Source organism: Pinus tabuliformis, chromosome X (assembly GCF_031772625.1).
Source record: "Pinus tabuliformis cultivar Carrire ecotype Pingquan chromosome X, CPIR1, whole genome shotgun sequence".
Lineage (NCBI taxonomy): Eukaryota > Viridiplantae > Streptophyta > Pinopsida > Pinales > Pinaceae > Pinus > Pinus tabuliformis.
The window spans coordinates 597923802-597946926 of NC_142308.1; the positions used below are offsets into that span (position 1 = coordinate 597923802).

At 37.7% G+C, this 23125-nt stretch overlaps 1 protein-coding gene across 2 annotated transcripts; it reads right to left on the bottom strand.

The window, feature by feature from the left end:
* Positions 1-2306: 2306 nt before the first annotated feature.
* On the bottom strand, positions 2307-22127 carry LOC149141437 (uncharacterized). 2 transcript variants are annotated; one of them, XM_089446264.1, is made up of 3 exons: positions 21452-22127; positions 2649-4525; positions 2307-2457 (listed from the first exon to the last, which is right to left on the bottom strand). In XM_089446264.1, exons 2-3 carry the CDS (start codon positions 4147-4149, stop codon positions 2450-2452), a joined length of 1509 nt encoding a protein of 502 aa, XP_089302390.1. In that variant the 5' UTR covers positions 4150-4525; positions 21452-22127; the 3' UTR covers positions 2307-2449. The 2 variants fall into 2 exon arrangements, with proteins under 2 accessions (XP_089302390.1, XP_089302391.1); XM_089446265.1 differs by lacking the exon at positions 2307-2457 and having other exon boundaries at positions 2469-4525; positions 21515-22127.
* Between the last annotated feature and the right edge of the window lie 998 nt (positions 22128-23125).

Below are 23125 nucleotides of genomic sequence, written 5' to 3' on the forward strand. Positions count from 1 at the left end.
CCCTTTAAGAATAAGGAGGCTCCCCTAGGGCTTGGTGTGAAATCTTTTGGAGGAGGAATTTTCGAAATTCGTTTGGATAGAAATCTTTCGTTGTGTCTCCTATAGAGGTCCTCAAGTTTTGGTGGAATTCCCACGGTGGAATCTCCATAAATTTTGATGCCCAAGTTGTCGCATCAAGAGGGAACCCTATAGGCTAATCCTTCAACTTGGGGATTCTTTGAAGGCATATTCCTTAGTATTTGGTGAAGTAAATCATACATTGCCTTTTCTCCCAGCTACCTTGACCTCGGGTGCACATATATCATGTGTCAATTCTCAACCCTAGGTCTCATGTAGTTTCTTTTCCAAGGGATTTTTTCATGGAAAGTCTTTATAGCTTCTCCCAAAGCTTGCACCTTTGTTGAACCTTTCCATTGAATGAGCCACCTTTTTTCACTTCAAACCTATCGAAGAAACATTTATCATAAGTGACTATTACTAGGACTCCTCCCATTAGTGAAAATCCGAGAAGAGTAGGGGACTTAGGTTGTGGTGACAACGGGCCTCTGTCCCGAGTGTTGTTGTGCCCTCTAGCTTTTGCCTCTTCACAAGGCCTGCTAGTTTGTGCACCAACAGTAACAAGATGAGGAATGTGAAGCCTAAAAAAAAGTTGCAAAGACTTCATTTATGTGTGCACACCAAACTATCAAACTTTAATTTCATTCAATTAACCCACAATGTTAGGAAGTTCAAATCAAATGCAGATAAGTTAGAAATTTGAGCATTAAATCTTGCTCCAAGAGAGATTAAGCTAAAGCAATCCTAACAGAGGCGACTGTTGCACTCAATCCATTACCACCTGATACAGTGGGAGTGAGGTGACGTACATGCAAAATTTTTGCACAATAATGGACATAAATTGGCTATAGACGAGAGCTTGGGAATGAGGCAGGGTGACCTAAATATTCATTTGTTTCTACACTTATCACTCTTCCTTTGTTCCCAAAACTTTTGTGCAGGAATGGCTCCTAAGAGAAGGAAAACACAGATGTTAATGTTGTCAGACAAAGTGGCCATGGTTAAGGATAAAGTAGAGCAATTCAAGGAAAAACTCAGGCACATAACAAGATCAAGAAACTACAAGCACAACTTGGAGAAAGCAATAGAAAGGTGAGAATGTTGGAGTCAAAGGTTGAGATGATGGAAGGAAAACTAACGAATTCTCAGACAATGAGAGTGAAACAGGGGGTGACACAAGGTATGTGGATGCTCAAAGTTAGACAATTTTGGTACCCCAAAGGATAGTTCAGAAGATAACACCTTTGACTTGGGCAGCGACAAAAAGAACTTTCACATTGATGACAAAGACTAACAGTGAGCCTGCCAAAGCCCCCGAAGAAAACCAGAAGCATGCAAGCTCTCTCAGCCCAACTACTAATTTAAATTTCTTAACTACTTTTTGTTAGCCTAGTCGGATTTCAGCTAAGGCAGTATGTCCAGTCAAACTGGGCAATTTTCTGTAATGAAGGAATTAAATGTTGGCTGTCCCTTTTTCTGTTGAAGTAACATTTCCGGTTCTAAAAAAGTTATAATTTTAAGGCTGTCACTGCCAGGCAAAATAAACTGATTGTGTGATATCAATTTTGCAGAAGCCTACCAGGCATAGCTGAGGATTGTATTTATTTATACAAAAACATTAAATAAAAGAAAAACTAATTTATTTGTAGAAGACAAATTCTGGTGTTCTTTTTATTTTCTTTTGCTTTAAAAAGAATATGGCTGTCTTTTCAAAATGCTGTCATACATAGAAAACGCTCAGGAAGAGGTATTTACATCACATTTCCATTTCTTGACTGTTTCTCCAAGAAGCACTACCTGCTGTATTGATCATGCACATCTATACCAGAAATCATGCTAGCCATTTGTTAACAAACAAAAAAACACAGAAGGCTCCAATATCTTGCAAAATTAAAAATAAAGAAAATTAATGTACATACACTATAGTCTACTTCTGAAATTCATAACAAGCAACCAGATGAAAATGCAAATATATATTGTGCCTGATAGAAAGATTTACAGATATGTCTTCCTATCTATGCTGCATTATCCGTCAGTTCAAAAGCAAGTTTTAATCCCCATGGATGATTTCAAAATCTACTTTTTCGAAAAAGAATGCATTCATACAGCAGTAGGCCTACTGGCAACCTTGCTAATTGCATTGACATCCAAGGAGGAGCAAAATATACCATGAAAAGATGAAGTGCACTGCAATTAATAGCAAACAAACAATTGCATTTCCATCATGAAGAGAAATCCTCCTATTTCTAAATGCAACAAGAAAAATCTCATACATTATCATTTTTCACTTATATCCAGCCACATATCTGAAACAAAATTCCTTGTTAATGGTTTAAGTAAAAATCAAAACCAGTACTTGGTTATCATGGTTGAAACTAATTGAAGGACACCATCATATACCTGCAAAGTAGTTAGACATAGGAATCAATTAAATTGAAAGATATATTAAGATTGTGTGACACGTATTTACCTTTTTCTTAAAATGCAAGTAGTACAAGGAAGCCCAAGCAATTGAACAAAAGGATTCACAACCAAAAGATAAGACTACATGGTACATTTGATATGAGAATCAAGACAGCACATTTAATGACCTTTCACATTATCTTGCACTGTTTGGCATCTTCTTTGCGCAGGACGCTTCTGAATATATGCAGAATTCCAGGATCCTCCATCTCGAGCATAGTAATCCATAGGATATACAGCATTGTCTGATATCCCATCTGGCAGACAACTTTCCTCACTTTTGGTCCTGGAAATATCTATTACATTTACAGATCCATTTACAGAACCTCTGCCAGCACAGCATGAATCCTTATTACAAGTTACAACACTGGACCTTGTTTCTCCACAAGAACCACATGACTGAACCTGACCCTGCGCTATATGTCTGCAAGCATCCTCCTGCTCAGTTTCTCCCTTCCACCAAGGCTGCACAAAACCAAGTGCCACTTCTGCCTCGAATGGTGTCAGCAAAGGCTTAGTAAAGGCTTCACCCCAATCAATTGAAAGACGGGGACAAGCAATCTGTACCCAAACATCAACAGAATCCCCAAAAAGTAAAATTTTAGAGGGTGAGATTTCAGACATGAGGAAAACTGTAAACAAGATACCCTTCTCTTCCAAACGTTGCTCAATGTGATTCAGTATTTTAGGATTTCCTTGTCGCCCTAAAGTTCCCAGAATTATGCCCCACTGTTTACCTCTCTGTGCCTGCAAGATGGCTTTCTTTCGGGTATCTTTCATACCCTTGTGATCATATTTTTCTAAAACCAAGACTTTCAAATAAGGGTCATACCGGAAAACCTGAACTTTAGGATTTGCTATCATAAAAGCTTCAAGATGAAACCGGCCATCAGACACAAAAACAGCAGTATCGAGGGTGCCACGGGGCAGCGATGGCGCTGTGCACCCAAGAACCTCTCCTGGCGATAGTGGTTTCACTTGAGGAACATTGATGTTTGGATACTGATCTGCCAGAGCAGCTTTGGCTGCATGGATGGCAGTTGAAAACTGGATAGTCCCAGCTAAAGCAAGTCTATCTTCTGGTTTGAAGTTATACCTTATTGTCTCAACTAGATGTTGCACATCAATTTGTATATCCACAAAGACATATAAGCATGGGATACTTGTAAAATCAATTGGGACTAAACAGCTATGACCATAGTGAATGAGAAAATCAGCCCCAAGAGCTGTAGCTGAGTAATCATCAACACAGCATGCTCCATAGGTAACATCCCCAAGTACAAAGCATTCATCAACATCAGTAAATGCCTCTAAAATATCACAAATTGTGAGGGAGTACATAAGCAGGCCCTCTGGAAATTGCAGTGCTACATGCTTGGCTCCAGATTGCTTAATCCTCCAAATGCATTTCGGTATTTCCAGATTATAGTTGGGAGGCAAAACTGCCATAGCAGCCTTAAGTGCAGGATCATTCAAAATTGAGTCCGGTATCTGTTGCCTAACAAATCTCCGTGGTGCTTTAGGTGCACCTGATTGTGATATTGAACTTGCTGCTGCCATTTCAGTATTGGAAGAAGATGGCCTGGATGAAGAATCTTCTACGGTTCCATCTCTAACCTTATTTTCCATCCAACCAAATTGTTTGATCCACAAAATAGGATCACTCAATCAAATACAGAATCTGCAAATGAAGAGACTTGCAAAAAGGAAGCTCTTAGGGTTTGAACACCATAAAAGAACCTGCACTTGGTTGCATCAATGGGTCTTCAGCCAGGATCACTAAAACACTCAGCAGGTTCAAGATCCGAGTGACAATATCAAAACTCACTCTTTTGGTCAGATAAAGATAGCAGCCAGGCATAGAGCCCTTGATGACTGCCAATGTATTGTTTTACTTGGCCAACACCCATATAATGCAACTTTAACCCATAAATCTCTGTTACAAATAACACTCCAAACAGCATTCTTCTATCCCAAAGATCCAAGCTGGCAGCAGATTCCTTCTCTGCCGACATAAAAAAAAGTAACCCAATTCAGCTCATAGCACAATCCATGGAATAAAATTCAAATTTAAACAAAAAAACATCAAAAGCTACTTAAGACAGTAATTGTTATTTTCAATTTGGTACATGTTAATTTTCAGACCATGGTAAGCAGATCCTGTACTCGAAGGATAACCCTAAAACCATAGGTAACTTTAAAGCTTGTGACTTATCAAAACAGCAATAATCAAATACTAGAATCTACAAATGCACTGCAAAAAATAATAACAGAATATACACATAACTGAACTCTCAAATCTGCACCACTGTTTTTATTAAATCCAGGAAAGCAGTAAACTATAATGCTATAGCTAAAAAACTCAATCTCGCTAATCAACACAGTGGTACACCCAGTTCCTGGACACTCTTCTATAGAATAAGAGATTGCTTGGGTTTACAAATATCTGCCCTAATCTCCAAATACTGCTATCAGTAGGAGACCCTAATCCTAATCCTAAACTAACCTAGACAAGTGTGCTAGTCCTGCATGAGTGACTGTCCTCAATTAGAGTGCCCACTACGAATTATCACATGCATTAAAGCATGTGAATTCTTCTAAGGATCTGCACCATACTTGGTGTCATTGTTCACCCATGTGATTTATTCTAAAACTGGAAAAGCAAACTGATTAGACAAAAACATCAATTTCTAAAGCAGAAACTAGATATGAAACTGCAGTGGTAAAATTGGAAATGTACTAAGATTGCCCCATCCTACATAACTGCACCAATCCTCCATACACCGCTGCACACAAGAACCAAGACAAACTGCTGTCTTCAATTCACAGTATGGATGTGCAGAATGAGCCATTACTGCTACTAGACAAACCTGCAATATGTGCACCACTACTGTCTGAGCTAAACAAGGTAAAAATATAAGACTCCTTAGTGAGAAAAGCATTCTCAACTAAACCCAGTCTCCCCCTGAATACCGAACTTCCCCTTTGCTAGTGCCGTAATCAATATGTCTATAACCTGTGAATCTGAAAAAACATAATGTAGAATGACTGCTTCCTTCTTAACCCTATCCCAAAGAAAATGGTTTGTAATATCAATGTGCTTGGAGCAGTCATGGAATACTGGATTCCTAAAAACTCTGATACAATTGTCACAGTAGACCATAGCAGGCACCAACATCTCACCTATCAGCTCTGCTATCAATTTGCAAAAATAGATGGCTTCACTAGTAGTGTTAGCTGCCATGTACTCTGCCTCTGTTGAACTCCATGCAACTGATGTTTGTTACCTTTTAAACTAGAATATCACTACTAAATCCGAACAAAAGCAACAACCTGAGGTACCCTTCCTATACACTGCATCCCCTGCACAGTCAGAATCAACAAACCTATGCAGCATCATCTCATCTCACTATCTCCTGCATATCTTAGACTAGAATGTACTATGCCTTCAAGTACTGGAGCACCTTTTTACAGCTACCCTATGAATCTGCCTTGGCTGAACCATATGCTGGCTCAAAGTGTCCACTACAAAATATATATCAAGTCTGCTATTAACCAAATAATCCTAAACGGTACAGGTCATCGAACCATTAGACCCCCCAGACCAAAACCGGTCAACCAAAAACACACAAAATATTTAAGTTTAAAAGAAAAACATATATATTCATGTTCATCCATATGAATCCAAACCATTTATACACAAATAAGCAAAACTTATCATTTATATAGCATGTAAGGGTGCACATAACCAAAATAGCACAGAATGCAATCCATCTTTGAACCGAAAATATATCAACAAACAGGCCCTAGATGACCTCAGTCCTCCAGCGTCCAAAAAAAATCATGCTATAACAAATACCTACATATCATCAAAATCCTTGCCTATATTGGGATATTCGTCGTCAATATCACCCTCTAAGCATTAAAATAAGATAGAAAAAACTTAGCTTGTCAATTCAAGATTTTGTTTGATTGGTAGGTACATTTTTAGTAGGATCATGATGAGGAGGTATGTTGCAGACATCTTGTCAAAGTTCCAAGGAAGCGGAAGTCCCAATTTTTTCAGCATGATCGGGTCATCTATCAATAGTTTACATGTAGTTGTAAACCCATTCTGCAAGTTATATGATGTAAATGATCCTAGTAAGACCTTGAGTATATGTAACAACCTAGGAAAACCTATAATTTTGATAACAAAATTCATCCTAAGAGGTTTTTAAACCTCATTGATTACCTGTGTTTCTAGACACAGCGAATCAGAAGAGTTATTTCCCTCCAGCTTAAACCCCAAAGCTAAGGTGAATTTTATTATCGAAATCTTAGGTAAGTCTTAGTGTTCTTAGTCGGATCTGATGTAAAAGTGATTTGGGAATAATTTACGCTAGTTGGATTAATTATTTTATTACAAATCACTTGATCTACTAAATCATATTGTGTCACAGATGGGTTATGTGTCTTGAGAGTCTAAGCCAAATGTGCATTCTCCCTTTGAGAGTTGTAAATGTAAAATCTTATGTATTAGAGGATGGAAAAATAATTAAGTTCCCTCATGTATAAATTAATTAATTTTTTTGGCAAAATAAAATTAAATCCTAAGCCAGAAAATTAATTAATAGAGTTTGTCTTAGGAAAAATAATTCTCCAAGTGGAAAAATTCATGGGTCCTAAAGGAATCAATGTTTAAAAGTCCTCTACCAAGGGAATATTGTATATTTCAAGAAAATTTGAACCCTTGTGTTGAGAAATCTAGGGCTTTGATATGTTAATGATTTCTCGATCGAGATAACTACTTGTGAAGTCCTTTTTAACTTTTTATTTATACAAACAATTTCTTCCTTATGTGTGTGTTCATTAACTTCATCAACCAGCTACCATGAACAATAAACACAAGATATAGGCAGCAGCCAAGGCAAAACCTCTCCAAGACCTTGAGAGGAAAACCCACAGAAAATCTTCTTATAGAATCTTCACTAGACAAAATTTCCAAGACCTAGACAAAGACCCTTTGACTGATGTGTCTCTAAGATCAAGGCAAGTACCTTTGATTGCTGCTGTCCTCTTAATGCGACTGTCCTTTAACTGCTGTACAGTGAACTGGATCAGCTTCTAGATGAGCTAGGAGCAGCTTCTACCTTCCTTGTACCTTTCCTCAAATTGTACTTATTTCAAGGGTGATTACAAATCAAGTTTTTTTCAAGGGTGATTACAAATCAAGTTTTTACCCAACAACTTGATCTTCCTCTTGCAATTTCAGTCAGCCCTGTAAGTCTGCAAATTCATTGTGAATGACTTCACTAGATGTCAAGGAGTGGCTCTCCTAGCCCTCCTATATCTTCGCTTGTCTTAAGGATTAGTCTTGTGTATCAAGATCCTTACCCTTGACCTTAGAACGAACCTTTTGGAGACCTTGTGGATGACTGTCCCAGCAGCCCTAAATCAGAGAAGAACAGGTCTACAATTCAAGTTCACACATGAGAGAGGTTTAGGGCTCTTCTAGCCCTACTAAACCTTCGCTCTTCTAGTAGGATACTTCCACTTATTTCTGCCCTTCAAACTGTCCCAAAAACAAACCCTTTCCTTGCCAAAACGAGCACACAAGATGATGCCCTAGTGTCAATCTGTTGCCGCACGTGTGGACAGACTTCCCGCTAATTTGGATGGCAGAACAGACTCCTTTTTCTCACTGACCTGCGGCTCCTTTTCTTGACCTTTTCCTCGCACCTTTTTTTCTGATTTTGACCGAGTTCTTGAGTATGAGAGAGTGACCGAATTGATGTCCTTGAATAAGGTGAGAGGGGTCCTTTTATAGTCTTCTTGTGATGCCTCATTAGGCGACTTGATGACTGTCCCTAAGCCGACTTGAAATCTGCCTTTAAGTCGTCTTCTATCAATGCATGTGTAAGCCTTCTTTGTGCCAAATTAATGGCTCTTTTGCCTTGCTTCTGGAGGAGGAATTTAACATGGTTATCGCCCTTGATCTTGGAGACACAACTTCTCATTTTGACATATTATTTACAAGTGTAACAATTACAATAATGACACAATCCTATCACCTAGCCTACAACTCACAATGGGAGCTACTAAAACAATTTTGAGCATGAAACCCATGACTCAAATTTTACAAAATAATTTGCTAGATACAAATTTACATCATGTGTCATTATTAATACTGAACCTAGTTACACTTTCTTCAACACCTTGGACCTTGGTGGTTAAGTCAAAGTAAATTTTTTGAGGAAATTAACACAAAATAATTCATTTTGAGCTAATAAAAATTGAATTAAATGATAAATTCGAAAAGTCATCAAAAATAAAAAATAAAAAATCAAAGGTCAAGATTAAAAGATCTTGAAGTGTTTATCAACGACCAAGATTATTTTGAAAAAGATCAAAGAAACTGGCCGTTATTTTTCCATGTGGAGGATAAATCTATAAATTAAAGTCATTTGAGTCTCTAGCATCTTGATCTTTGGCTAGAAAATTTCTGTTGAAACATCTCTGTAACTATTGTCCTGCTGGGAGCTATTTTTTCAATCATAATAAAGACTTTGGGGTGCATTTCAAGGTGATTTTGCTTATTGATTTGTGGTATGTGTTGAATATTGATAAGATTTGTTTTTTCATTAGATGGAGATAAAACCATATTATTCATAGTTTTGGGCTAATCTTAGGTGGCTTGATTCCCCATGTGATCTAACAAATTATTTTGAGATAAATTCATAGTGCTTGCAGGTACTTCAGTCTTTGGCCTCCAAATTCACAAATTTGGGCAAGAGTCATTGTTGTTTGGATTCCAAATATTTATATGGTGGATTAATCTTTCCTAAAGCTAAAGTTTACATTGGGGTTTCTAAAGTATTTTTAACCATTCTTCGAAAGAAAAAATTCCATAAAAATATTTTTCTCAGAAATTTAAAATTTTTAAAACCCTTGTATATTTGTAGATGTTGTGAATAATTTTGTAGATCTAACTTGTAAATTATTTTTTCTAACTTGAGTTTTGGGGATTTTTAGTATTTTGTATATATTTGGGGCTTGGGTGTCTTATTTTCATTCTTGCAGGCTGGATCAAGGGATCAAGTGGAAGAAGAGCTAGATCTAGGCCCTTGAGGGTAAGATCTAGTCTCTAGATAATTTTGCAAGGCCATTCACCGAATATTTTTTGGCAAAATTTAGATCCAAAGACAGAGAAATTAAATAAATAAATAAAATTAAAAAACAAAATAAAATTAAAAAATTGAGACAAGGGTTTCGCTTTTTTAGGCCTCCCAAACCCAGATCCAGCCCTCCTAGGGCCAGCGTCTCCCCTCCTTGGCCTACGTCAGCTCCAGAGCCTCTGTGTCATTTTTTAAGCCCTTTTCGGGCAAGCCTCAACCTCCCTATCCTAGCCCATCATTAGGACTTTAGGGCCTTAAAAGGCCTACCCGTGGGCCCTAGGCCACACAGTTGCCCTCCTCTAGCCCTAATGGTTTCCCTTTGGGCAGATCGTCCTCTTTTCAGCCCTAATTTGCCTCAGAAACCCCAGCATCAAGCCTTTGAGGCTCCTCCTCCTTCAGCGTTCCCTTCTTGTGGCCTCCTCTAACCTTGTTGACCCCCGATCTACCTTTCTAGCCTCCTTATCCCCAAACGCTAGCCTTCCTTGGCCTAGCGTTGCTTTTTTCTTGGCCTCTTTTGCCCTAATCTGCCCTAAAACCCTCCTTTGATTTTTCAGCACTGAATACTTGGTGGTTTTGCAGGTTTTGAGGCTCAAAAATTCTATTTTTCAGGTGGCAACTTGATCCCAAAGTTTCAACAAATTTTGACCAAGGGATCATCAAGGCCTTGGGCCTAGGGTTTGACCTCTAAACCCTAGTTTTATCTCTGATTTATTATAGCAGTCATATCAATAACAATTAAGCCCTAAAATCACATGCTACATGGTCAAAATTGTTTAAAATTACAAAATATTCATTTTCATAAATTTTGGCCACTTGGGCATCCTAGATCTAGCCTAGATCTAACTTTTATGCTTGCTGGAATTTACTGCATAACTAAAGTTTTCAAATCTGAAATTTCTAAAGCATACACTTAATAAGGGTCTAAAACTTGAAATTTTCAATTTCCAGTAAATTTTCCAATTTTTAGGCAATTTTAGCCTTTGATTGTAACTGCATTAGCATTTTAATCTGTCAACTATTCACTGTTGTAGTAAATAGATCAGATCTGAAATTTTCTGAATCACATTCTATAAAAACCCTAAAAATTGAATTGTTTTTCAAGTTGGGTGAATTTTACTATTTTTTGGTATATTGGCCATTGTTTTTGTCATCTCTAGAGCTTGCTGATGGTATGGGTCAATTTACTACTGTAATAACTTATTACAGATCTTAAATATTACTGAATACATCATCATAAAGTAAGTTAGACACATAAATTTACTTATGTTGGTCATTGGAAAGTTTTGTACTTCATATGTTGGGTAAATTTTATAACTTGGAGTGAATTTTCTACTGTTGTCATAACATTAATAAGCACTGAAATTTTCTAAAACACCACTGTTGATTTAATTGTTGAGATCTAACACTTGAGTTGTTTACTCTAAGTTTGTAAAATTTCCAGAATTTGACACCTAAAGCACTCCCACATTTAAGCTCTAAATCTGATCTTGTGATAATTGCAATCTAATTGACATCTTTGTCTTTGGTAATCACTCTAAATCTTGGCATCTAAGTTTTCATTTTGCAATCTTAAGTGGTATCAAACATTGTTGCAAAATTGGCATCTTGTGAGAATTTGTTGAAACTTTGCACTTGTGTCTCTAGAGCAATTTACCTTGTTCAAGATTGTCACCTCATCATTATTAAGTACTCTCGCTATAATTTAATTCACACTAAGTACTTAAATAACATAAACAATCTTAATTCAAGATAATAGAACTCAATCTTTTGCATAAGCATCCTCAATGTTTTAAAACTCCGACTCTGACTACGACTCAGCCAAGGGTCAACTCCGACGCCGGCTCCAACTCCGTATCAACTCGGTTGGCTCGATTTCAATGATTCGGTCGTTGTAAAATATACATTAAATATTTATTTATTTAAAAAAAAAAAAAAAAAAAAAAAAAAAAAAAAAACAACAACAACAACAACAACAACAAACATAATTTTAAATATTTTCATTCATGTTTCCAAACACACAACATTAGAATATAGATAGAAGACAACATATGATCAAAGTAGGCTCATGAATATATCCATTATATCAAAATGGCACCCAGTGCAATGTCCAATACATACATGGTGATGATATAGAGATCAAAACAAAAACACATAACCAAGGAGGCTAGAAATGGCGTTATCCTCCAAAATAGATTGTAAGTCATCAAGGAACTAATACGAGGGTCCAAGAGTGTTCCTCACTCCAAGAAAGTCCCAAAGTGCATGTGTAAGCATTGTCATCAAAGAGGGATGTGCTAGCCCTCCTAAGTCATCTCAATGATAACCATCCTCATCTATGCTTTGGAAGAAGGTACCATCCACCAAAACAGGGGCAAGGCCAGCCAGGGGGCATCTTCAACCCATTTGCGCATATCATCAAATAGTCCAACGTCCAAGCTTTTAAGTTTAGTGTTTTAGCATTTGGAGGCTCATCAAGGGGTGTAGCATCACGTGGAATCAACTCAAGGCTCGATGTTCACCTTTGGAGGGCCAAGGTTGGGGCCACAAAGTTAGGTTTGCTTTAAGACAAGGGAAAAGAACCTATTGGAAGGTTTTGAAGAAGAATGAAGCTATCCCTTAAGGAATATCTACTACATATGTGATACCACCTAAACAAACCTCTCAAGATCAAGCGAGATAAACTTATTTAGGGACAAAATACCATTAAAGTATCATAGTGAAAACTTTGGTGTCCCACAAAAGCAAAAAAATAAAAAATAAAATCGTTGTTTTTTAGTTCACAGGCCACTGTCATCCAACCCGGCTGAAAAGGCTCGGACTCGGCCGAGCCGGCCGCGTTATTACCGAGTCGACCAAGTTGTTAGACAACTCAGCCGACTCGGTAATAACCTGGCCGGCCGAACCGGTTCACTGGCCGAGTCGACCCAGTGAGGCCTTGACTCGGACCAACTTGACCGAGTCGGTTCCGAGCCAGCCAAATCTTAAAAAACTGAGCATCCTAGATCTAGCTTGCATTAAAACTTACCTCCTAGCATAAGCTAGGTTGATAGAAATCTAGGGCAACCCTTCTCTCCTAGCTTGAGGGGCTCAGCAACTCTTCGGTGGTTAACACGGTGACCTTGCAGTCATCAAAGTCACACTCTCTGCAGCGCCGGAGGCATCGAGTGATAGGATCACAACAGAAAGTATCGTTAATCAGGCCCTAGCCTACTTCCTGTTGGCATCCTTCCCACAACCTACCTTAGAGCCCAACTTCAAAATAGTTAAGGGAAGGCCATACTTAGACTAAGCATATAATTAAAATAAACCAAGATCATTGCATCTCACATAGATCCTAGGACTTGCATACCATATAGGTTAGTTAATCATTCAAGCAGCAGATGTCCATCCAGTCACTTGGTTTCAATTTACCATAAGCAAGAATTGTGACTCCATTAAGGCACTAGTCTCATACTTAAAATCTAATCTAATCATTAATCTTGCTAAATTTAACCAAGTAACTAGGCCACTCATCTGTGTCTCTCAAACAAGTTGGTTTCCAACTTGTTTTCCTTCACCTCATTCCATAGGGACTACCCCCCATTGCCTGTTGTTGGGAGATAGCTAGAACAAAGTGGGTGGGAATCAAAGTGACAGCCCCCGCCCTGAATAGTTGTTGCAGTGCCTATACAAATCCAAACAACAACAAGGTCAACAACCAATGCCACTAACATCAAGGTACATAGAGAGGTTGGTGCTCTTGATTAAATGCTAGTTCCATACACTCATACATGACAAAATCTAACGAAAACATTGCAATCCCACCAATTCTAAAATCCTAAAAAACAGTTAATTCTACTAGATTTTGAGTGGGATCTAAAATTCTACTTTCTCCATATGAAATCCAATGAGTTTGAAACCACTCTCAAACATCCTGAGTTGATTAATGATAATGTTAAAAATTTAAGTAAAAAGATGAAAATGAAAGATAAAGAGAATGTCACTTTACGATTAATTGCATATCATTAGTAGGGCAATGTGGTCAAATACTAGGCTCCCCTAGTCATAAATCATTGCTTTTCAAAATAATTGCATTCAAAGGGTCCTTGGTAGCTTTATACAAAACCGGTTGGTTCGACAAAAATGGTCTGATTCACCAGTCCTAACTAGTTTTTCCCTCCAACGGTTGGACTGGTTGGTTTTGACCAGTTTCGGTCCAGTTTTGATAACAATGAGTTGAATAGAGCAAAACATATATTTATAAATCAAAAACAAAATATGGAACCATAGTGATAAAACTGGAAATGTGCTAAGATTTCAGCATGCATGTGCCCACTACTCTCCTACATAACTGCACTAATCCTCCATACTCTATTGCAGATAGGAACGAAGACAAAGTATTGTTATCAATGCACTCTATGGATTCACTAGATGCACCATCACAGCTACTCTATAGACTTGCAATAACTGCATCACTCTAGAGGATATTGTCTAAGCTAAACAAAGTAAAACTCTAACATTCCCTCTTAGCAAGGAAAGTGTTCTCCACCAAACCCAATTTCTCCTTGAATATCTTGAGCTTCCCCTTTGCCAAGGTCTTAGTCAATATATCTGCAACTTGCAAATCTAAAAAAACACACTCTATAACCACTAGTCCCTTCAAAACCTTATCCCGAAGAAAAGTGTTCCTAATAGCAATGTGCTTGGAGCAGTTGCAATCATGGAATACTGGATTCTTAAAAACTCTAATATAACTTTGATTGTCACAATAGATGTTGAATTTTCCTTAGGCCCTAGATCTAGTCTATGGCTAGCCAAGCACACAAACACACTAGGAACACCAGCTTACAAGCACTTTGCATAGCATAGATCTACAATAGTGAATTCAATAAAGTACACAGAAATATTTGGCCCAAATCTCGATCTTTGTTAATCCATCAATAAAAAATTATTAGGGCTCCCATACTAGGGATCATGGCCCTTCAGATCAGTAGAACAACTAGTATACATAGTATACAAAATTAGGGCTTGAGATTTACAATCTACCCAAAAAAATCACAGGGACAAGTCTAGACCTACTTACTGAAGGCAGTCCTTCATCTTCAGTCCCTTTAATCTTCCTATACATTGTTCTTCTATAAGCCCTTTGCCTCCTTCACACAGGCATTAGGTTCCTTTGTGACATTTGTCCACTCAGTTGCTCACAATGGTCAAATCCTTCAGACCACTTACACTACCAACCTTCACAATCATCGTTCAGAGCCTCATTCCTTGTTGCGGACTTCTTTCAAGGGTAGATCTCGACCTCCATGAGCATAACTCGGCCCTCCACTAAGGCACTCCTTGCACAAGGGAAGACACATCTCTCTTGTGTACAATGAGCCTCTCCTTTGGCTCTAAATACATTTTTTTGGGGGTCATTTAGGAAAACTCTAGATCTTTAGGGTTTTAGCCTCTCAATTCATTAAGAATAACTAATTAATTTCTTTAGGTTCCAAACCCACTGCTTTGGGTCCAAAACCTCAACTTTAGGTAAATTGCCAACCAATTCCTTTTGGTGGGTTTTCCCTCTCGGAAATACCTTCTGAGCTACCCAAAATTCCAACACTCCCTCTTACTGAGGAAGGTATTTCCTTCACGCTTCCAACTCCATGACTTTCATTGCATGCCCATGATTGTCCTCGCATGAGTCATGACTTTCCTTCTGTAGCCATACTTGTCCTCACATGTGCCATGTCTTCTTTGTACTTGGCCAAGCTTTGTCTTGCATGATGCATGATTGTCCTTGCATGCAACATGTCTTTTCTTTGCACCACCATGAATGCTCTCTCTCACAATCCATGATTGTCCTTGCATGGGTTGAAAACACCTCTATCTCGCTAGAACCTGAAGATTCAAACTCTTGTTAGCTAAAGTTCCTTTTCAATCTCTCTCTAAAGCTAGACTCCTTCTGAGTCTACACAACCTTCACTAGCTCACTCTGCTTCCCTATCCACACTCTGATTCAGTCATCCCTTCAAAATAGCTCTAATACCATGTTGAATTTTCCTTAGGCCTTAAATTTGGTCTATGGCTAACCAAGCACACAAACACACTAGGAACACTTTGCACAATGGAAATCTACAACAGTGAAATCAATAAAGTACACTATAATATTTGGCCCAAACCTCGACCTTTATTAATCCATCAATAAAGAATCATTAGAGCTTCGTACCAAGGATCATGGCCCTTCAAATCACTAGTATAGCTAGTATGCATATTATACAAAATTAGGGCTTGAGATCTGCTTCTTCAGATCTACAATCTACCCAACAAAAATCACAAGGACAATTCTAGACTAACTTATTGAAGGCAATCCTTCATCTTCGGTCATTTTATTCTTCTTGTACATTGTTCTTCTAGTTGTCCTTTGCCTCCTTCACACAAATATTAGGTTCCTTTTTTACCTCTATCCACTTCGCTGCTCACAATGGTCAAATCCTTCAAACAACTTGGATTACCAACCTTCAAAATCATTGTTCAGAGCTCCATTACCAAACAATCCTATCAAATACACTCAACAATCCAACTTCCTTCATAGAATACCACCTGCATAGACCTCTTTCTCAGGTTGAGACACCTCGGCCCTGCTCCTAGGGCTTTTGAGGTCACTCGGCCTCTTTCTAGGCCCATGGCTTAGTCTCATACACGCTCCAACCCTGTCAAAATTGTTTGTTCAACACCCAAATATCTTCGGCCCTACTTGTTTGCTAGTATAAGGCCTCTTTCAACCTCCTCTAGAGTTTCGCGCCCCCCCCCCCATAGACCTCCTGCACAAAACCTCCTACAATAGGTACACTTGAGGTTGTTAGGCCTCTTTTAGGTCTTCAACCCACTCCTTTACAAACAAAAATCGGCCAAGAGAATCAAACAACAGACAAAACACTTGGCAGCTTCTCTCTTCTTCCGGCGCACAGATAAGTAATTCGACCTTGCTCTTGGAACAATGGACCTCTTCCCAAACGTAGAACAGACCTCCCAAATCATCCTCTACTTGTTGCGGCTTCTCTTCTTGGTTTAGTATTCACACAAGGATGGATTCCAATGTGTTTGGCTCTATTCATGGGTACCCTTCTAACTTGCCTTGGCCCTCCACAACACTTTTGTTCACAATAGCTGAGGCACTCGACCTCCTTCAAAGGCTACAGCAGCATGGCACGGATCTTCTTCATTGGCCTTAGACTGGGCCTTGAACCAAGCTCAGCCTAATCTTCAGCCCTCCAAAACCTCGACTCTCTTGCTCCTCATCTAGTCTTTGACTCACCTCCTAGAACAGAAGATACCTTGTTGTAGACTACTTTCAAGGGTAGAACTTTGCTTCCGCGAGCAAAACTCAACCCTCCACTAAGGCACTCCTTACACAAGAGAAGTCACATCTCTCTTATATGTATAATGAGCCTCTCCTTTGGCTCTATGTATATTTTTTTTGAGTCATTTAGGAAAACTCTAGATCTTTAGGGTTTTAGCCCCTCAACCCATAAGAATAAATAATCAGTTTCTTCAAGTCCAAAACCCCAACTTTGGGTAAATGTCCCAACCAATTCCTTTTGGTGGGTTTTCCCTCTCAAAAATACCTTCTGAGCTACCCAAAATTCCAACAATAGACCATAGTAGGCTCCAACATCTCACCTATCAACTTGCAAAGCTAGATAGCTTCACAACTAGCAGTGTTGGCTGCCATGTATGTTCTCCTACACTCGGTGTCGCTAATGTCTTTTACCTATTGAACTAGGATATCGCTCCCAAACCCAAGCTAAAGCAACAACCAGAGGTTCTCTTCCTATAGCCTACATCCCTTGTGTTATCGCTTGGATTCTCCCTAGAGAAAAAGTCTCAATCTCATCAAGGGGAACCTAAAGATACTAATAGACAAGCCACCCATTATCACCTCCACGGCCTCGCCCATCACTTCTAGGTTTCAGATGTGTGATTTCCCAATCCTAAGGGGAGTTTCTCCTCGTTTAATTCCAATTCAAAGTTTGTTGTTGGGTATGAGTGAAACTGTGACTTAGTTGAGATGTTGATGCTTCATTAAAATGATGATAACTTGTTCAATGATTTTTTCCAACAAAACATCAATGACATAGTGAAACTTACTGAGATATGTCTACGTTCTTTAGCTTCCAGGGTGAATACTATGAGCAAGTCACAGGTGTTGCAATGGGCTCCCCCTATCACCTATTATAGCTAACCTCTACATGGAAAAACTTGAAAAGAAAGCAATGAGTTCCTACACATTGAAACTGAACAAATGGAAAAGGTATGGAGATGATACTAATGTTAAACGGCAACATGGTAAAGAAAAAATCAATAACTTCCTAGAACATTTGAATGGAATATTTGAGGACATCAAGTTCACAATGGAAATTGAAGACAATAATTGCATCCCCTTCCTTGACGTATTAATTACTAGACATGATGATGGGACCTTGGGACATCAAGTATTCAGAAAAAAGACCCATATGGACAGCTACTTACACGTGGACTCTCACCATCATCTGACACGTATCCTCAATATATTAGCCTTAAGAGTTGTTAGGATTATTAATCCATGGAGGAAGATCCACGAATTTAATAGTTTTGGTCAACAATTGTTAGGATATCTAATAATGAACACTTGGATCAGGAATTAGACCGCCTTACTAAGGTCTTCAAAGGAATTCGATACAAAAATAAAGACATCCTTAGAGCCATCAAGAGAGCAAAAGAAGAAAATGAACCCCACCTCACCCCACCCCTCTCATAAAGCAGTGAACCCGCAACCCTCTAAATTCTAATAGGAAAGCACACCTCCCATACATCCATGGTGTGACTGATAGGCTACCCAAGATTCTCAGAAACCAAAAAAAATAAATAAATAAATATTGCTTTTGTATCCAGACCACTCGAAACAATAAAACAAAAGATGAAATTTGTTAAGGACAACATTGACCAACATCAACTCAAAGGGGTTTACAAAACCAATTGCTCTTGTGGTCAAAGCTACATTGGTGAAACTGGGAGATCATTTAAAATAAGAATAAAGGAACATGGAGCTAACATCAAGAATCAATGCACTCGCACCTCTTCTCTTCCAAAATATTCCTTCCATTCTAAACATCATATTTGCCTAGAAGACACTACAATCATCTCAAAAGAATATCACTACTTCAAAAGAAGATTTAGAGAAGCTCTATAGATATTAAAGCACCCAAACAACCTCAATAGAGATGGCGGAATTGACGTCGGTAGAAACAGGCTCCCTCTTATCTCTCATCTATAAAGAAAAGTTCCATCCCTAATTAGTTAATTTTAGTATCATATATTAATATAGTATTGTATTACATTAATACATCAATACTAATATATTGATTTATCAATATATCATATTAATATATTAATATTAACACCATAATTGGATATAATTCCTTAATAGATTAATGTTTCACATTAATATTAATATATTAATACTTTGGTATTAATATATTAATAGGTTAATACATTATTCTATTGAGATATACCACATTATTATAATATATATTAATATTTTATTATATTACATATAATACATTAATATTATATACTAACCTACCAATAGATTAATATTAATTATTAATCTTATTTATCCTTTTTTAGGCATTTTAGGTATTCTATCCTTTATGTTTTTATGGCTAGGGTTCCCATCTGTCAGCTTTCATCCTCCTCTTCTTTCTTATATTTACACATCTTCCCCTCTCCCCCTTCTTTCAACCATTCGGTCCAGATGATGAGTCTTGTTCTGGACTCAAAACGCCAACTACAAATGATTATTGTGGATCAAATTTTGGACTCAAATTCTTCAAAATCAACCATATCAATCAAATTGCAGCACAGATAAAGATATGTTCATTCAACCCCATGATTTAAAGTAAATGCTTCTATAATGTAAGTCAGCAACATGTTTTTCTGAGCAAGAAATGGCTCGCATAACAGGTATTTTGGTGCTATAACCCTCGACTATACCAACACGAGGGCAGTACAAGAGAGTAATCTTCCTAAATGATGTTTTTGATGCACTATAACAGTCAAGTGAGCAAATGCTTGGCTTCAAGATTTGCCCTAGGGTGATTTCTGATATAATCAAGGTACGTGGCAATGATGTTTGTGTTCAATTTTGTCTACTGTGATACCAACAGGGGTAACAGGTACCAACAGGGGTAAACTAGACCTCCAACAAGGCGAGGTTTAAGCTCAATGAGTAGCCCCGTGAATTCACGAGTTTTCCCTACATGTATGAGTCCCAAACCGTAGTTTTAGTGGCTTAACAACAAATCTTCTTGTTATTTATAAATGGCGGAACAAATCTCTAGCATAGATCACTAGGGGAATTTCTTGCCTAGAATGTATGTGTGGAAAACACATGCTTGTGCTCAACACGTATTGTCATCATCATTCATTTAAAATGGCTGAAACAAAATGATATATAACTGTCCCAAAGGAATTGTACCAAAAAATTCTCTAACCATTCAGATTCTACGACTAAAATTTAATGTAACTAAAATTCTTCAAAGAGATATCATCACCATTAATTCACCATGTATCATTGATATCAATCATGAAATCTTCATATGAACCTTGTTGCACGAAGTTTATGTTCAGAGAGTATTACATCACTTAGGTTACCGTTTATTCCCTCACAAGTTCTTACATCAAAGATGGATATCTCAAAATAAATCTTCCAAGTAATAATTTTGATGCAATTGAGACTTCTTCGTTAAAAAATAACCATGAATCAATTACATTAAACTAAGCAAACTCTTCATTACTTATGCAACAGGAACAATAACCATGAATCAATGACATTAATCTAAGCAAACTCTTCATTACTTATGCACCAGGATTGTCAAAGAGTATAGTAACATTATTAATTCCATCAAATGGCAATGCAAATGTTCTAACGGATGTTCCAGCTATTGAATCAAATTTTATGATTGTCCCAAAACATGCAATTCAATGTAATTAAGATATTTCGTGGTAATACATTGATGTGAACAGCAAAATGTAATGTATTTGTTGTAACTTGTCACCATATGCAAAAAGTTTTTATTGAACTAATATATATCAGTTATACTTCATTACCAAGCAAATTCTAAGAACCAATTTAAACATGCCTTTAAATGTGAACTTAATATCAATGGCAACTATCAATCATTTATGGAATGGAAAAGTATTCCAAAATGTTTAAGCACTTGTATGATTGAGTTATATGTGAGCGTAAACAATCAAATGCAACTTGTGGAAGAGATCATTCAAATTTCGAGGTCACGAACGATGTTGTACTGTTTTCAGTTTAGGTGTTTCAGAATTGGATGTAAAATTTTGTTATAGTGAAAAGCATTCTTTTTCTAGTGGGCTCAGGCATTAGCAACCAAGCTTTCTTTCAATTCTTACCAGACCACAAGTGATCACCAACAAATCCTAACCATAGAGAAACTACGAAAAATAGATGCAGTGCATATGACTATGTTATATCGGCTGCATGATGTGTTTAAAACCAAAATCAAAACCTAAATTTCAGATCTCTGACATCATTAAGTATCCCTTTAACCACAAAGCACTGGTTTATAACACCATTCAAAATGCAGCGGAACCGATAATTTAAAGAGTCGAAGGTGCAATGAGAATTTGAAATTAAAAGTTTTCAAGAAAAAATAAAGTTCTGTCTAGCCACCGCAGGGAAGGTTTTAAGTTTTGAAAATTAACGAGAAATGTGCAATGGTATCGAAATATGAACTCACCCAAATCAACGGCATGAGCTGCCTCAAGCTACCGAGCTTCAAGATACTGTAAGAGTCCCTCACCTGTATGAGACCTGGAACTGGCTCGGTGCAAATAAAAATAGAAGATTAAAAAAAGTCGTAGTGGTTCGTATTGGGACCTCGGCTCTTTACTGATTCATAGTTGTTGTCTGATCCTTTACACAGGCTATCAATCTTGGAGAGAGAAATTTTCGAAGCTCGAAATATTTTTTAGTAAAATGGGCTCACGGATTTTGCTATGGGGACTGGTGTTCCGGGCCTCTTGGTGGCCCTAACTGCGTGGGACGCTGAGGAAATAGCGGACAGTTTGCTTGGTGATGCCTGGAGTAACTCAACGGATTTGGGATCGAACGAGTGCTGAGGTGCGGTGTCACCGGGTGAATCGAGGGTGGAATGACTGCTCGTGGGGTTCTGGCCGGTGGGTGTCAGCTGGAGTGTATCGGGTTGGAACGACCGTGCAGCTCTGGCCGCGGGCTGCAGAGATATGGATGCCGCGGGTGATTGATAACAGAAGGGCCTCGGCCAGGGGGCTTGTTCGGTTGCTCGTGTGGGCGCTGGTGCTGCTGCTTTACCAGCCGGGGGCGTCTCGATGGCAGCGTAATGGTGGGAGGGTGCCTCGAGTTGATGTGGAGAAAAGGGGCGGGCTCGATGCCCTTTGTGTTTGTGTCTGTCATTTTAATTATTTTAATTTTTTTATTTACATTTATATTTATAAATAGAAAACCATTATAAAAAGTTTAATTATAAAAGGTATGTCAAATTAAATTTATTTTTAAAAGGTCTATATAAATTTAATTTTGGTTAGTTATAATTATTTTAAAAATATATTTTCTTTTCTAAGTTTGGCAGGGGTATATCTCCATTATATATCTGTATTTGGACACGGAATAGGACCATAACTTCACATCACTTTTATATCACTGAGTGCTTTAACATGACAATCCGTCAACTAACAAAAAAATTTGTAAATTTAAATCCATACTTAAAATTTTAATCTATCTTTACACAAATAAAATAAAATTTAGTGTAAACTAGATTTCATTTAAATTCAAATTTTGTAATTCATTTTTAACATGGATCTAAATTCAACTTTGAATTGACTTAATGAAATCTGAAAAGAAATTTTAACCATTGGAAAATTTTAAAACTCTTCGTCATCCTTTGCCTTCCCTCCATTTTGTTAGGGTAATCAAGGTTGATGCAAATTTCTTTTACTTTAATTCTTTAGGGTAATGGTGATGCAAATTTTTGTCAGAAACAAAATTTCAGGTTTCTGTGATCCATAATAAATTAAGAAAAGTCTTTTGATAGAAATCTCCCTTCAAATAAATTAAATCTAACCAATAATTTAACTAGATTAAAAAATCAAAACCAAAATAAATGAATAAAATCAAAACAAAACGTTACCTAAATAAAATATGAATATTGAGAAGAAATTTGAGATATTCTCCTCAAATATTCAAAAAATCTTATTTAAATAACAAAATAATTTACTCCCCCGGATGCGGGTGTCCATCAGGTATGAATGGCAGGTGGCCATTAAGGCTCTCCCGCGCCTCCACACCTGTCTCAAAGCCAAGGCAGAGAGTAGGTACGAGACTGCGATGGCGATTAAATATCATTCAATGTTCCAGGCAAATGAAGTTAAGGGAG